This window comes from Leuresthes tenuis, unplaced genomic scaffold, assembly GCF_036924035.1.
Source record: "Leuresthes tenuis unplaced genomic scaffold, fLeuTen1.0.hap1 SCAF_2, whole genome shotgun sequence".
In the NCBI taxonomy this organism is placed as follows: Eukaryota; Metazoa; Chordata; class Actinopteri; order Atheriniformes; family Atherinopsidae; genus Leuresthes; species Leuresthes tenuis.
In genome coordinates this window covers 3,084,910-3,100,711 of record NW_027325356.1, presented here as the reverse complement: position 1 = coordinate 3,100,711, position 15,802 = coordinate 3,084,910, and the positions used below count along the sequence as shown (strand labels likewise).

At 43.2% G+C, this 15,802-nt stretch overlaps 1 protein-coding gene across 14 annotated transcripts in view; it reads left to right on the top strand.

Annotated features, from left to right (window-relative positions):
• Positions 1-15,802, top strand: part of ppfia1 (PTPRF interacting protein alpha 1) — a 53,859-nt gene that overhangs the window by 21,948 nt on the left and 16,109 nt on the right. For 6 of the 14 annotated variants that reach the window (XM_072379810.1, XM_072379814.1, XM_072379816.1 and 3 more), the window contains exons 10-22: positions 455-487; positions 2,481-2,564; positions 2,653-2,784; positions 2,941-3,003; positions 4,878-4,957; positions 5,033-5,183; positions 5,620-5,843; positions 5,924-6,155; positions 8,149-8,178; positions 13,092-13,216; positions 13,315-13,487; positions 14,103-14,196; positions 15,590-15,671. In XM_072379810.1, the coding sequence (XP_072235911.1) occupies positions 455-487; positions 2,481-2,564; positions 2,653-2,784; positions 2,941-3,003; positions 4,878-4,957; positions 5,033-5,183; positions 5,620-5,843; positions 5,924-6,155; positions 8,149-8,178; positions 13,092-13,216; positions 13,315-13,487; positions 14,103-14,196; positions 15,590-15,671 (1,503 nt within the window). Of the gene's footprint in view, positions 1-454; positions 488-2,480; positions 2,565-2,652; positions 2,785-2,940; positions 3,004-4,877; positions 4,958-5,032; positions 5,184-5,619; positions 5,844-5,923; positions 6,156-8,148; positions 8,179-13,091; positions 13,217-13,314; positions 13,488-14,102; positions 14,197-14,545; positions 14,558-15,589; positions 15,672-15,802 lie in introns of all 14 variants that reach the window. The other 8 variants (XM_072379822.1, XM_072379821.1, XM_072379819.1 and 5 more) reach the window with 3 other exon arrangements.

Below are 15,802 nucleotides of genomic sequence, written 5' to 3'. Positions count from 1 at the left end.
GACCCTCTCACGGCTGTTTTTGACTCCCCACCGAAGCTTTTTCCTTCATGCGTTTTTAATGACTTCGGGCTCATTTCCTCTGTGGTTGGTGGTGAAGCCTCAGACTTCTCACACAACATGGCAGACGCATACAGATAGCTTAGAGGTGTAAAAACTCCCCATCCTTCTCCCCTCTTCTTCTTGGATAAACCTGGAGCTCATCACCAGCTCACTTGTGCATTTTTTAGATTCTTTTTTGTATTCCTCCATGAGATCAGCATGAGTCCCCGCTCTGTCTTCAGCTGTGAAAGTGTTTAATCATCAGTTTCCATCCATCTTCTCCCCTCAGCCACAGATTTGAGTCGTGCTCTTGCTCGCATTAAACGGACCTCTCCTCCTTCTCACGTCTTTCTGTTTTTCTCATGCTGTTTGTGGTCTTCACGCTGCCTCCACCACCTCCATGTCAAACCTTTAGTGTGTTCTGTGTGGCTCTGAGACGCTGAAGAAGGTAGATCAGCTTTACAAACACTGCTTAAACACATCCGGGATGCAGGGAAGTTCGGTTTTCGCCCTTTTACTGAGCTTAACCAGTTTACATTTGCAGTTCAGATTGGGACATGTCCTGAAGCTTTAAACATTTGTGTTCCTGGTTAAGCGCAGTGTCGGACTCTGTGAAACGCTGAAGTCTGGCTGGTGTCCGCAGGTGTGTTTGTGCTTCATGTGCTGCTCTGCTCCACGCTGGTACCGCTCTGCTGTTCAAACTCAAGCACAGAAAACTCTTCTCTTTGGTGAATAATGCAAACAGGAAGTTCTGGAGAGGAAAAAGTTAAAAATAAAAGGTTTTACCAGCCTGACACCAGCTAATATGCAGGTTACACACAGGTCATATTTTTCTGTAAACCCAAGAAAATGCAGGATTAGCCTCTAATCCACGAACCGTAAAAGCTGTCCCTGGGATGAATCTACATCACGGGAAGCATTCACTGCTGTCTGTGCAAGTGTTTGTGGGTCATGACGCTTTGCTTTTGTCTTTGTAACGAAGCTGTTGCATGTTTCTGGCTTGATGGGACAGCGCTGTGCAAAAGTTCAGAACCACCTCCCATTTCTTCAGGTTTTCCTTCCCAGCAGCCAGACTTTCCTGTAACCTTTAAAGTGTCCTGATCAATAGTTCTGCAGCTTTCTGAAGCTCTTTCACAGTTTTTCTTTGGACATTTTCTGCTTTTTCACTCATTTTCGGTCCTTGTACCTGAGCTTTTTCAGAGGAATGTGTTTTTTCTTTGTTAAGCCACTTAACTCTGACCTATGAAGCATTCAGGCAGAAAAAAGGCTCCTAACTCAAGGGATGAACCAGTGTTGTGTCGACACAGAACAGACAACTTAGCAAAGAAGCCATTTTAAACTGGATCTTTAGGCACTTTGTCACAAAGACACATCATTTGTTCCCATTTCTTTAGCTGCATCTATGAAAAACAGCAAAGAAAACACAGTTTGACAGACAGAAAATAGGATTTCTGCAGCAACAAGGTGATTCCCAAAGAGCTATTAGCTGAAAACTTGGCATATCTCAGCATGGTGTGCAGTGTGTCCTTAAAACATTTGAGGAAACTGGACAAGTGGAGGACAAAAGAAGAAGTGTCAGGCCTAAAAAACTATCTCCAGCAGATGAACAGGATCTGAAAGTGATGTCCTTAAGAAAGAGGAAAAAATCCAGCTGTGACCTGACAGGACCTGAGAGATGCATCTGGACCTTCAGCTGATCCATCTACTGTTGGCCCAAGCCTCATCAGAAATGGTCTCCATGGAAGGGTGGCTGTCAAGAAGCCGTTCTTAAGGAAGGGAAACAGGGAGAAAAGGCTGAGCTGTGCCAAATGACACAAGAAGTGGACTGAAAATCAGTGGCAACAGGTCTTATGGAGGGATGAATCCTCCCCAGAGCCCGGACCTCAACATTATTGAAGCAGTGTGGGATCATCTGACAGAGAACGGAACAAAAGGCAGCCCACATCCAAAGAAGAGCTTTGGGATGTCCTTCAAGAAGCCTGGAGAACTATTCCTGAAGACTCCTTAAAGAAATGACAGAAAGCTTGTCTCAGAGGGTTCAGGCTGTGTTGGAGAATAAAGGAGCTCAGAGCAGAGATTCACCTTAAAGCTGCTGAGAACTGATAAAAAACTCTGTTTTTGCCTCAGATTCTGGATTTATATTCATGTTTCAGTGAATCTCTGCAGCTGTTTCCTGTTTTCCAGGAAATGCATAAATGAGGAGTTGTTGCAGGCTTTTGCACAGCACTGTGTGTCTGGGTGATTCCATCCTTTTGAAGGACTTGGCAAAGCTTATTCTGGCCTTTTACTTAAGAAGATCCTTCTTTAGGATGGATGATGAAGCACAGGGGAGATCAAAGCTTTGCCGTTTTATCACTTCCCAGAGGATTAAAAGTACCAACTCAAAATAATATGCTCACGCAGAAAAGCTGGAAGTTTTGATGATTGTCCTCCGTTTCCAGGCAGAGGAACGTCATGGCAACGTGGAGGAGAGGCTGAGGCAGCTGGAGGCCCAGCTGGAGGAGAAGAACCAAGAACTGCTGAGGGTGAGCTTGACCGGTACCTGCTCATCACAGCTGTCCTGCAGCCCGGACACGAGCGGGGAATTTAAATGTTGTGTTTTTGTTTCTGAAGGCTCGGCAGCGAGAGAAGATGAACGAAGAGCACAACAGGCGCCTGTCTGAGACTGTGGATAAGCTCCTGTCAGAGTCCAACGAGAGGCTGCAGCTTCACCTCAAAGAGAGGATGTCTGCTCTGGAGGATAAGGTGATTAGCAAAGTTTTTTAGCAACATTTTCCGAAGGCACTGTGCTGGGGAATGAGGAAGGGAAGCTGAGGTATTCGTTATTACTGTCCCGTGGTTTTACAGTAAGGAGCTCAGTCAGTGTTTTCAGTGCACCGGCTAATTCCTGTCTCTCCTCAGAATGCTCTGATCAGAGAACTGGATCACACTAAGAAGCTGATCGAGGAGTCTCACCACGAGAAGGTAAGGAAGTGCTTCAAGCTGATTCCTTCCTGTTTTGGGGGGAAATGTGTGTGCGGGGTATTAAAAAGTCTTAAAACGTCTAAAATCCCATCATTTGACTTTAAGGCCTTAAAGGGGAACTCCGGTATTTTAAAACCTTATTTCTGGCTTGAAATACGTTCATCTACTGACCGAGAACAGTTTGGTGAAAGTCGGCGTCCTTCAGAAGATATTTAGATAACTGGAGATCCATATAACGGAGTGAACGGGGCTTAGAGGATGCAGCCTCTAAATAAGGCATTATCTGTCTTTATTTCACCAATACTTTAAGAAGAATGAATGAATGAACGTGTGCTATAGCTCTGTTAGCTCATAGCTGCTGTTATGTGGCTACTTGCAGCTATAGGAGAGCTAACGGAGGGATTTCTACACAGGCACTCTACTGGGCCCACTTCATCCACACGCCCCCCTGCAGCACAGTTTATTCACTCCGTGCTCTGTGACAGTCGGCTAACTTCACACAGAGTTTGCTGCTGATAGTTTTGTGCAACATGGCAGAAGATTTACGACGACTTTGAGTAAGATGGACGTTCTTACCGGAGTGAATGAGCTGTGCTGCAGCGGCGGGCGTCGATGACGTCATACCAGTAGACGAGTGTGTAGAAAGCCCTCTATAAGCCCCCCGATAGCAACAATAACAACAACACAGCAGCTCTGAGCTAAACTGTTCAAACTGTTCTCTGTGAGTAGATGAACGTATTTCATGCCAGAAATAAGGTTTAAAAATACCGGAGTTCCCCTTTTAAAATGTCTAAAATTATCTTAAAAGTTCATAAAATGTCTTAAATATGATTTTGAAAGGTCCTAAAAATGTATCTACGTTACTTTTATTTAAAACAAAAGCATAAACTTCAGTCTTGCTTTTAATTATTTTAATTTTTGAGGAGCAGCAACAACCAAAGGGAATTAAAGTACCTGAGCACCCCGGTCAGAACTTATCCAGCACAGCTCGTTAGCGTGTTGTTAGCTTGTTGTTGTGTTGTGCGTGTTGCGCACGCCGCTGTGTTAGCGGTGTTTTAATGAAGCGGGGGGGGGGGGGGGGGGGGTCACCGGCATGTGTCTCTGGTCCGTGTGCGCCGTCACCGACACGTAAACTCAGATCTGACCACATGTTCTCTGTCATAGCGACGAGCTGCTGTTGCATAGCGACGAGCTGCTGTTGCGTAGCGACGAGCTGCTGTTACATAGCGACGAGCTGCTGTTGCATAGCGACGAGCTGCTGTTGCATAGCGACGCCCCGTTAACGGTGTATTTTCCTCTGGATTCCGCTCAGGAAGCGAGTCTAACGTTACGTGCACTGACACACGCATGGAACTGCTGAGAAACCCTGACGTGACGTTAGAACACAAAGTAAAATCCCGACACTCTGCTCCACGTCAGCTAATGCTACTGCAGTTACTGTAGTTTCATGTCTCCGTTAATGTGGCCCTTCATAGTCCACTTCTTCTTCTTCACTTCGTTTACATACAAGTGTTGCAATTCAACACTTGAAGGGGGGGGACTCATCTCCAAAGTTAATAGTAGAACAAATATTAGCTCCCAATAGAGAGGCTTCTGGTGTTTTTAGTTGGGTTCAGCATTTTGTCAAAAAAACAAATCCTGTACTTTGAAAGTAATTCAGGGCCTCCGAGTTTCCTTCAGGCCTTTTGTGCTTTTTTGCCAGTATGGTTGTGAAATGGGTCTTAAATTGCATTTATTATGGTCTTAAAAAGTCTTAAATTTGACTGGTTGAAACCTGCAGAGACCCTGGTGTGTTTTTATCCATTTAAGCACTCGAGCAGCGGTGTTTTTTTGCTATAAAACTGCATCTCAAAGCTGTTCGTCATTTGTTTTAGGAGCAGCTTCTCATCCAGATTGAGACCATGAGGGCAGAGAATGAGCAGGGGAGGAGCAGGAGCAACTCCTTACCTTTTGGGTACGTTTGTTAGCTTTCAGTTATTCCGTGAGCTTTGCTCTTCCTTTTGTCTGATCGCTGCCTTTGTTTCTCCAGGCGCCCTCAGCTGGGAAGCACCCCAGATTTCAGGTATCCGGTGTCGGCTTCCTCGATGATGGACAGCAACTCGGACCATTACGGCGGCGCCCTCGTCTTGAGGCGGCCTCAGAAAGGACGAGTGGCAGCGCTGCGGGACGAGCCATCCAAGGTGAGCTCTTAGCTGGTCTCCTGTTGGTTATTGTCAGCTGCTGCACTCCTTAATCATGTAAAATCTGAGGTAAACAGGATTTTATCTGCAGTTTCAGCCCGACGGGGAGTTTGTGTTGCTTTAAATTACTGTTCTGATGTTGTCCCGTGTGACTTGTGTGCCTTTTTCTTTCCTCTTTAAGCTCTCTCTGATGATTTTCTTCTTTTCTGCTTCTCTCTGTTTGCTTCCATTGTGGACATCAGCGACATGTAAGTCCGTGTGCTTCGTATAACCGTGACAGTGTCTGTGTGGTGCATCACTGACAGCTACTGGAGTGTCTAAACATTAAGATCCACTGGCTGCTTATTTTATCTCCTTCTAAAAGCCTTCGGGTTCTGCTCTCCCAGACATCTTTAAATCCTCCCTCTCTGTTCTACACTTGCGTACATGAATCCAGGTGCAGACTTTGAACGAGCAGGAGTGGGAGCGCATGCAGCAAGCTAACGTGTTGGCTAACGTGGCTCAGGCCTTTGAGAGTGACATGGACGTGTCCGACCTGGAGGAGGATCGGGAGACCATTTTCAGCTCGGTGGACCTGCTGTCCCCTGCTGGTCAGGCTGATGCTCAGACCCTCGCTCTCATGCTGCAGGAGCAGCTGGATGCCATTAACAATGAGATCAGGTACAAAGCGGCTGCTCACAGCACACACTCCCACCTGGGTTGGTTTGTAACAGCCTGGGCTCGTCCCTGTGACCTCGCAGGATGATCCAGGAGGAGAAGGAGAGCACGGCCATCAGGGCAGAGGAGATCGAGGGCAGGGTGGGCAGCAGCGACGGCCTGGGAGGACGATTCCGCTCCATGAGCTCCATCCCTCCATCACTGTGTGCAGGCTCCTCGTTGGGCAGCTCACCGCCCGGCTCGGGCCACTCCACGCCCAGACGAATCCCCCGCAGCCCCAACAGAGAACTGGATCGGATGGGTGTCATGACCTTGGTAACATTCCCTTTTTTTCATTTTAACATGAAGCTGACTTGCAAATTAAGCTCATATAGCATTTTATGGACGATTGACAGCTTTTGTCAGTGTTTTAGTCTCTTTTAATCCTGATAATGATGCTGTTTCATGTGTGCTAATGTTAGCTTAGCATGTATGTCAGTTTATAATCATTTGTGTATGCCACTGCCGCCTGCCCATAGCAGTATTGCTATGACCCCTACATCATCCAGAGCTCCCTCTCCCAGCAGACGGTAACTTACTTGCCATATGGTGCCACTGGCTTCAGTCCCCCCCCCCAGGCCTGTAGCTATGCACCATACTTTCAGGTACCTGCAGATCTCCCTCCTGGGTGTGTGCAGCCTGTCACTTCCTCTCCCTTCTGATCCTTTTGTCAGCTTCTGATACACACAGGAAATGTTTGCTCCCTGCTGAGTGCTGAAAGGATAACTTTGCTCTGACGAAACCTGCGGTCGCTTATTTAATGTGGAGTTTTGGGGGTTTTTTTTTTTGTTCTCTTGGGAACAAAAAACGAGGATGTGAGATTTTGTGTGATAGCTGATTAATAAGAATAAAAAATGGCTGCTTCTCAGGACAGTTTGGGATTTTAACAGGATGCAAAAATGGCCAAAACTTTGTGGAAAAGTTCCATTTGAGTTCTGAAAGAGGAATAACATCAAGAGAAAAACTGAATGGAAGCTGCTGGTGAATGGGCTGAATATCTGAACAAAGATTTAAAAGGGACACACCTCAGTGGTCGAGGAGAAATCCTTTTCTTGCTTTTGCCTTCAGCACAAAAACATTGTTTTGTTGTAGAAACCAGAGAGAACTCCGTGCTTCTGCACCTGTGAGCACCTCCTGCTGGCTTTTGCACCTCCACAGCAGACCCGAGCCTGTTATTCTGTTTGCTAATGTCTGTTTGGGCCTGTCACACTGCCTTTACTATGCTGCGTTAATGACAGCTGAGTGGCTGCATGCACTTCTGTTGGGTTCAGCTCCTGGGCCTGCAGCTATGCTTCTGAGGACTGTTAGCAATCCAAACAGCGAGCCGGGGGCGGCTGGGTTTCTGCAGAGCTGATAATTATTTACCATCATTCAGGAATTTGTAATCTTGACAAATTTGCTGTAAGTTTCAGGAGTGAAAGTGCAGTTCAAGCCTTTTGTTTTCGAGCTTTTATAGACATCTGTTCTGTTGAGACTGAGGAATTCGAACAGTTTTTAGTGCTAATACTTCTTATTTAGTCCCTCGATAAACATTTACTGCGTCAGTGAAACATCCTAAATGAGAAGAGACGGCAAGAAAAGGAACATTTTTGGTGATTATATGAATTTTCGGCTCACTCCTCAATTTCCGCTTCCTGTTTCCCTTTTATAGCTCACTAATCTGTTGGTTGGCCCGGCCTGTCTGTGTTAGCTGGGTGAAGGAAATGAGTGATTAGGTATTTTCCTCCTGGGGACAGAGAAACTCCCGTAGAAATGTGGCACGCTGGTGCTTTATTTGCTCAGCTAATGCCAGGTCTGTGAGGAATGTAGAGGGGAAAAATTCCTTCCACTTTTGTTGTTTTGTTGTGTTTCACCGTGGAAAATATTACAGTAACGGCGATTTTTTTTTTTTGCTAAGTGCTCGATAACGAATAAAGCAGAACATCTCCTCTAACCTTTGAGCTTAGCCTCTTGTTGTTGTCAGCTGGGACTCCAGGAAAAGGCTCCACACAGAGTTGGTGTCTGGTCCTGATCCAGCCGGTTTTACGGTGTCTCCTGATCAGATGTGGAGCTGCTTCTGCGGGTTTTATTGCCACAGAACTTGTCTTAATTGTCGAACTTTAACAACAGTTTCTGTGTGTTTCCACTGCTGTGTACACGGGTAAATATACTGTGTAGCTTGCTCTGATTTCCTGCTCTTGTGTGTTTGTGCATGGCTTTTTTCCACCGCTGATCTGTTTTGCATCTCACTAACTGCTGTTCTTCTCTCTCCTTTTTTGCCACGCTTCAGCCTAGTGACCTGCGCAAGCACCGCAGGAAGGTAAACTAGCACCATGCTTTACAAGGCTCTGTGAGCTCCCTGTTTAACATCCTCACTCCCTCTCAGATCCCAGCTGCACATCTCCAGTCTGATTCCCCCCCATCCCTCTGTTCCTGTCTTGTGATTTGAGATGGTCATTCAGCACATAACTGTTTCATTTTTACCTTTATGTGACACTTTGGCCTGTCTTCGCCATTGGGTGGAGTTTGATTTTTCATTATTTTCTTCTATTTCATCAACGAAAACCATCTTATTTTTAATATTTTGTTTGTATTTTTCACCAAGAAGCCATTTTATCCTTATTTTCTTCTATTTCATCAACCAAAACCGTCTTATTTTTAATATTTTGTTTGTATTTTTCACCAAGAAGCCATTTTATCCTTATTTTCTTCTATTTCATCAACCAAAACCGTCTTATTTTTAATATTTTGTTTGTATTTTTCACCAAGAAGCCATTTTATCCTTATTTTCTTCTATTTCATCAACCAAAACCGTCTTATTTTTAATATTTTGTTTGTATTTTTCACCAAGAAGCCATTTTATCCTTATTTTCTTCTATTTCATCAACCAAAACCGTCTTATTTTTAATATTTTGTTTGTATTTTTCACCAAGAAGCCATTTTATCCTTATTTTCTTCTATTTCATCAACCAAAACCGTCTTATTTTTAATATTTTGTTTGTATTTTTCACCAAGAAGCCATTTTATCCTTATTTTCTTCTATTTCATCAACCAAAACCGTCTTATTTTTAATATTTTGTTTGCATTTTTCACCAAGAAGCCATTTTTTTCTTATTTTCTTCTATTTCATCAACCAAAACCGTCTTATTTTTAATATTTTGTTTGCATTTTTCACCAAGAAGCCATTTTATCCTTATTTTCTTCTATTTCATCAACCAAAACCGTCTTATTTTTAATATTTTGTTTGTATTTTTCACCAAGAAGCCATTTTATCCTTATTTTCTTCTATTTCATCAACCAAAACCGTCTTATTTTTAATATTTTGTTTGCATTTTTCACCAAGAAGCCATTTTTTTCTTATTTTCTTCTATTTCATCAGCCAAAACCGTCTTATTTTTAATATTTTGTTTGCATTTTTCACCAAGAAGCCATTTTATCCTTATTTTCTTCTATTTCATCAACCAAAACCGTCTTATTTTTAATATTTTGTTTGTATTTTTCACCAAGAAGCCATTTTATCCTCAAACTGTTTCTTTTTTAAACACTTTTGACAGATCAGAACCGGCAGATTATGTAGTTTAAGTGTGCAGAATCTCGCCGGCTGATGTCAGAAATCCAGTAGAAGTGCAGCTACTTTCCTCCTTCTGCAGAAGAAGTTCATGCATACGATAGCTTTGTCTTTATGTGTGACTTTAAACTTCTTCAAACTTCTTTCTGGTGGCTGATATGAGGTCTAACTTTTGTATTTGAAGTGAACAAGTGAAGTTTTCCTCCTTCTGCACCAGAAAAATATAGAATATCAAGGGTGCCCAAACTTTTGTCCTCACCGAAGACTGAACTGGTTGCTGCTCCTTAATAATTAAACCACTGTCCCTGGAAATGAAAGCTAACTTTAAAGTACCTTAACTTCCGGACTATAAGCCACCACTTTTTTCCAGGCTTTGAGCACCGTGGTTTATAATCCGGTGCAGCTAATATGTTTATTTCTTCTTTTTTAAACATTTTGCCTCGTAGCATTAGACTAATAAAATTAAGGAGAGGTCCAATGAAACTGCAGGATAAATCAAACACACTTATTATTTTTTGTCGTTTGTACTCAACCTCAACATGGAAAACAAACGAAGAAATAGATGATGCAGCTTTAAATTAAAGGCGATAAATGACTTCTCCTGGTAGTCTTTTTGTAACCATCGGTGTTACAGGCACTGTTCAGGAAAAAAAGCATTTATGCCACATATTTATGTGTTAGCGATAGGTATTTAAGTTAAAACCATCGGTGTTACAGGCACTGTTAGGGGAAAAAAAAGCATTTATGCCACGTATTTATGTGTTAGCGATAGGTATTTAAGTTAAAACCATCGGTGTTACAGGCACTGTTAGGGGAAAAAAAAGCATTTATGCCACGTATTTATGTGTTAGCGATAGGTATTTAAGTTAAAACCATCGGTGTTACAGGCACTGTTAGGGGAAAAAAAAGCATTTATGCCACGTATTTATGTGTTAGCGATAGGTATTTAAGTTAAAACCATCGGTGTTACAGGCACTGTTAGGGGAAAAAAAAGCATTTATGCCGCGTATTTATGTGTTAGCGATAGGTATTTAAGTTAAAACCATCAGTGTTACAGGCACTGTTCAGGAAAAAAAGCATTTATGCCACATATTTATGTGTTAGCGATAGGTATTTAAGTTAAAACCATCGGTGTTACAGGCACTGTTAGGGGAAAAAAAAGCATTTATGCCACGTATTTATGTGTTAGCGATAGGTATTTAAGTTAAAACCATCGGTGTTACAGGCACTGTTAGGGGAAAAAAAAGCATTTATGCCACGTATTTATGTGTTAGCGATAGGTATTTAAGTTAAAACCATCGGTGTTACAGGCACTGTTAGGGGAAAAAAAAGCATTTATGCCACGTATTTATGTGTTAGCGATAGGTATTTAAGTTAAAACCATCGGTGTTACAGGCACTGTTAGGGGAAAAAAAAGCATTTATGCCGCGTATTTATGTGTTAGCGATAGGTATTTAAGTTAAAACCATCAGTGTTACAGGCACTGTTCAGGAAAAAAAGCATTTATGCCACATATTTATGTGTTAGCGATAGGTATTTAAGTTAAAACCATCGGTGTTACAGGCACTGTTAGGGGAAAAAAAAGCATTTATGCCACGTATTTATGTGTTAGCGATAGGTATTTAAGTTAAAACCATCGGTGTTACAGGCACTGTTAGGGGAAAAAAAAGCATTTATGCCACGTATTTATGTGTTAGCGATAGGTATTTAAGTTAAAACCATCGGTGTTACAGGCACTGTTAGGGGAAAAAAAAGCATTTATGCCACGTATTTATGTGTTAGCGATAGGTATTTAAGTTAAAACCATCGGTGTTACAGGCACTGTTAGGGGAAAAAAAAGCATTTATGCCACGTATTTATGTGTTAGCGATAGGTATTTAAGTTAAAACCATCGGTGTTACAGGCACTGTTAGGGGAAAAAAAAGCATTTATGCCACGTATTTATGTGTTAGCGATAGGTATTTAAGTTAAAACCATCGGTGTTACAGGCACTGTTAGGGGAAAAAAAAGCATTTATGCCGCGTATTTATGTGTTAGCGATAGGTATTTAAGTTAAAACCATCAGTGTTACAGGCACTGTTCAGGAAAAAAAGCATTTATGCCACATATTTATGTGTTAGCGATAGGTATTTAAGTTAAAACCATCGGTGTTACAGGCACTGTTAGGGGAAAAAAAAGCATTTATGCCACGTATTTATGTGTTAGCGATAGGTATTTAAGTTAAAACCATCGGTGTTACAGGCACTGTTAGGGGAAAAAAAAGCATTTATGCCACGTATTTATGTGTTAGCGATAGGTATTTAAGTTAAAACCATCGGTGTTACAGGCACTGTTAGGGGAAAAAAAAGCATTTATGCCACGTATTTATGTGTTAGCGATAGGTATTTAAGTTAAAACCATCGGTGTTACAGGCACTGTTAGGGGAAAAAAAAGCATTTATGCCGCGTATTTATGTGTTAGCGATAGGTATTTAAGTTAAAACCATCAGTGTTACAGGCACTGTTCAGGAAAAAAAGCATTTATGCCACATATTTATGTGTTAGCGATAGGTATTTAAGTTAAAACCATCGGTGTTACAGGCACTGTTAGGGGAAAAAAAAGCATTTATGCCACGTATTTATGTGTTAGCGATAGGTATTTAAGTTAAAACCATCGGTGTTACAGGCTGTTCAGGGGAAAAAAAGCATTTATGCCACGTATTTATGTGTTAGCGATAGGTATTTAAGTTAAAACCATCAGTGTTACAGGCACTGTTCAGGAAAAAAAGCATTTATGCCACGTATTTATGTGTTAGCGATAGGTATTTAAGTTAAAACCAGCGGTGTTCCAGGCACTGTTAGGGGAAAAAAAGCATTTATGCCACGTATTTATGTGTTAGCGATAGGTATTTAAGTTAAAACCATCGGTGTTACAGGCACTGTTAGGGGAAAAAAAAGCATTTATGCCACGTATTTATGTGTTAGCGATAGGTATTTAAGTTAAAACCATCGGTGTTACAGGCTGTTCAGGGGAAAAAAAGCATTTATGCCACATATTTATGTGTTAGCGATAGGTATTTAAGTTAAAACCATCGGTGTTACAGGCTCTGTTAGGGGAAAAAAAAGCATTTGCAGTATTTGTTTATGCTGTCATACCAATTTAAAAGTTTAAAAGTCCTCACATGTGACCTCTTTCTGTGTAAATATCTCATGTTAAAATGTGGACACCCACAGCTCCAATGCGGCCAATACAAGAACAAATTGAATTTTCTTTTTAAAATGAGAGGCTGCTGCTTATATTCAGGTGTGCTCTGTAGTCGGGAAGTTATGGTGGTAAAAAAAAGAGATTTTTCAGATGTTTTTGGTTTTAAAGAATTAGATTTTTAAGAGACTGCAGATATATGTGTGGAGGCTTTGTGGTCAGTTCTTAGACACGTTCCCACTGTTTTAAACCTCATTCCTGTTTCATTTTATTGTGTCAGGGCCCATCTTACTCAGTCGTTTCCGGTCTCCTCACTTTGCTTCGTGTTTAAACTTTTGTAAAAGCAATGGAACAGGTGCAGCTCACACCCTCCAAACACTTTGTGCATGAACTGTAGCAGCTTTGTGTGTTAATATGCACTGTGACGGCAGCGCTTTGCTACCTTTTTTAGCTTTATTAACGTGCTTTTTGCTGCTTTCATGCAGTCCGCTCAGGATGATAAGGCCACAATCCGATGTGAGACATCACCCCCCACCACTCCACGCTCCATGCGCCTCAACAGGGAGGCGGGGCACACTGCCAGCCACGAAGACATTCGAGACATTCGCGGGTAAGTGCTTCTATCTCTTACCTCTTTGGTTTGTCCTGGTCTTCACTGGGTGATTCTTTAATCTCGCTCCATTTAATCACCAACCTGTGGTGCTGTAGTCTGGGAGGCCTGCAGGACGGCCAGGGAAGTAACCCGAGCAGCAGCAACAGCAGCCAGGACTCTCTCAACAAAGCAGCCAAGAAGAAAAGCATCAAATCCTCCATTGGACGCCTGTTTGGGAAGAAAGAGAAGGGCCGACCCAGCATTCCGGGCAAGGACTCCCCCGGTCAAGGTCAGACACCAGAAATGGCTTTTATTTCATCATTTATGGATGTGTGGACTGGGATAGTTTAGTGGTAGAAATACACCTTTCATGTGGGAGACCTGGGTTCAAACCCCCTGCATGAAAGGTACGACCTCCAGTAGGGGCAAGACCCCCCCTTAGTCTACCTGTAACCCCCGGTTACGGGGGCTCCCAACCCGCCGCTTCTGCTGCCGGAAGCGGCCAAAGGGGCGGGGCTTATATCTATATAATAATCCATCCACACATCGGTTCCCTCTTTCACCGTGGATCGTACTCTGGGCAGCCTTCTTTGTGTTGCTATGGAAACGCAGGTCCCGCTGTCGTCGGTCCAGTTCAATTTCCCTTTTTTCCGCCTGTTTTCCGCCTTCGGAATCCAGATCGGCCCCAATTGGCTGTCGTGTCACTGCTCATTTGCATAAAGTTGAGCCTATCTCAACTTTTGAAGCTCACAACGGCAGCTTACATTGAAAATGAACGGCAGCTGGCCGCTCAAGACGCTTTCGGTGTGAGCCCCCGGTGAGTCGCTTTGGATAAAAGCGTCTGACATGTGTTAGGAACCAGTCTGCCCCGTTAAAGCTCTGAACCTGGTGTGTATGTTTCCAGCTGGCACTCCGGAGGCAGAGAACTCCCCGAAGGAAGGCTTAGGGATGGGCACACTTGGGGGTCCTGCAGAGAAGAACAGGAAGCTGCAGAAGAAGTAAGTCGGCCTCTGCTGCCTCCTGAATGCATCGGGCAGAAAGCTGATATAACGGAGAGCCTGGTTAATAATGGAACAGCCCATGAGTGTTACTGTGGGCTTTGCTCCTCCTGCTGCAGTCCAGGTTCACCTCACATGCTCACCCCCCCCACCTGACTCATGCTCACCCTCCTCCCATCCCATCCCACACCCAGCCATTCTCATTACACCTGCAGTAACTGACATGTTCCCATCATTCTAGGTTAAATGTTGTTTTGCTTCCATGAATTGGCATCAGCTCATTCTTCTTATTTTTTATTTGCCAACCTCACGCTTCTTTTTTACCATCTTCTTCTCATTCCATGTGTAGTCCAAAGACCGGGTAAGTGGATCCACGTTGCCTTGCCTTATCTTCTTCCCACACTGGGCTTCACGTTCTCCTCACCAGTAACTCCTCCGACCCCCAAACGACTGTCCCTCTGAGTGTCTGATGGCTTTTCCGTCCTGCTCTTTACCCGCTTTCCACGGAGGAGCTTAACTAACAGGAATGTGTGTGTGCTGATTTTAGTGAGTGAAATATTTTCCTCTGAGCATGACGTTGTGCACTCCAGCTGTAGCAGAGAAACTCGATGGAAGAATTCAGCAAAATACTCTTTTTGTTGTTGTCTTTAAGTCTGGACGATAAATCTATAATACTTTTGTTGTCCTTCATGTCTTTAATGAATTGTTTTAAGCTTAGCTTCTTGTAAAGAACATGCTTTTGTCTTATCTACATGTCGTTGGAGCTTGTTTGGGCCAGGCGGCGCTCAGCTCCCTCTAGTGGTCAAATGGAATGATTCTCCTGCTAATGACCTTCATTTCCAGCTCAGGATGTGCATGTGAATGTGCAGTATTTAAGTTTTCTGTCCCACATTCTTCCTGCCGTGCATGACATGTTCCTGCAGATGTGGAGGAATGCATTTACTCTGAAGGCTTTTGATAAGTGGACTCTGAAGGCACTGGTTCTGGGAGAAAACTGCACTGACAGCTAAACCCTGGCTATCAACCCCAGCCACCTCCCATAGTCTGAACCAAAGGCCAAATTAAGAAAAATCTAAAAACTCCAGTCTGGGAAACACTCCTCGGAGGTTTAGACAAACAAATGTCGTCTTTTTAGGTCGGTTTGCTTCAGTTTTTTGACAATAAAGTTCTGTCAAAGCTTTCCAGAAGGTTTAAGTCTCCACGGGTTTCACTCTCTGTTTTCTCTCAAACTCCTGCTGTCTGTCGTGGCCGTGCATGTCAGCTGATGGTTTGGGGTTTGTGTACATGCCTTTAACCTGGGGGTTTGATGGGCTCTGCCTTCACAGGTGTGGTTCTGTGTTTATCTTCTGCAGAATAAGTGGATTTAGGCTCTAACAGATTGTTTGTGTCACAGGCATGAATTGCTGGAGGAGGCTCGGCGGCAGGGCCTGCCGTTTGCCCAGTGGGACGGTCCAACTGTTGTGGCGTGGTTAGAGGTACGTATCTGCACAATTAAACCAGTCGGCTGTGAATCATCAACTATGATATGGAGAAAAAACCTTGAGCCACCTCTCATATCTTTATATATTTCCAGGAAAACAGGAAATGGATGCAAAGATTTATGGAA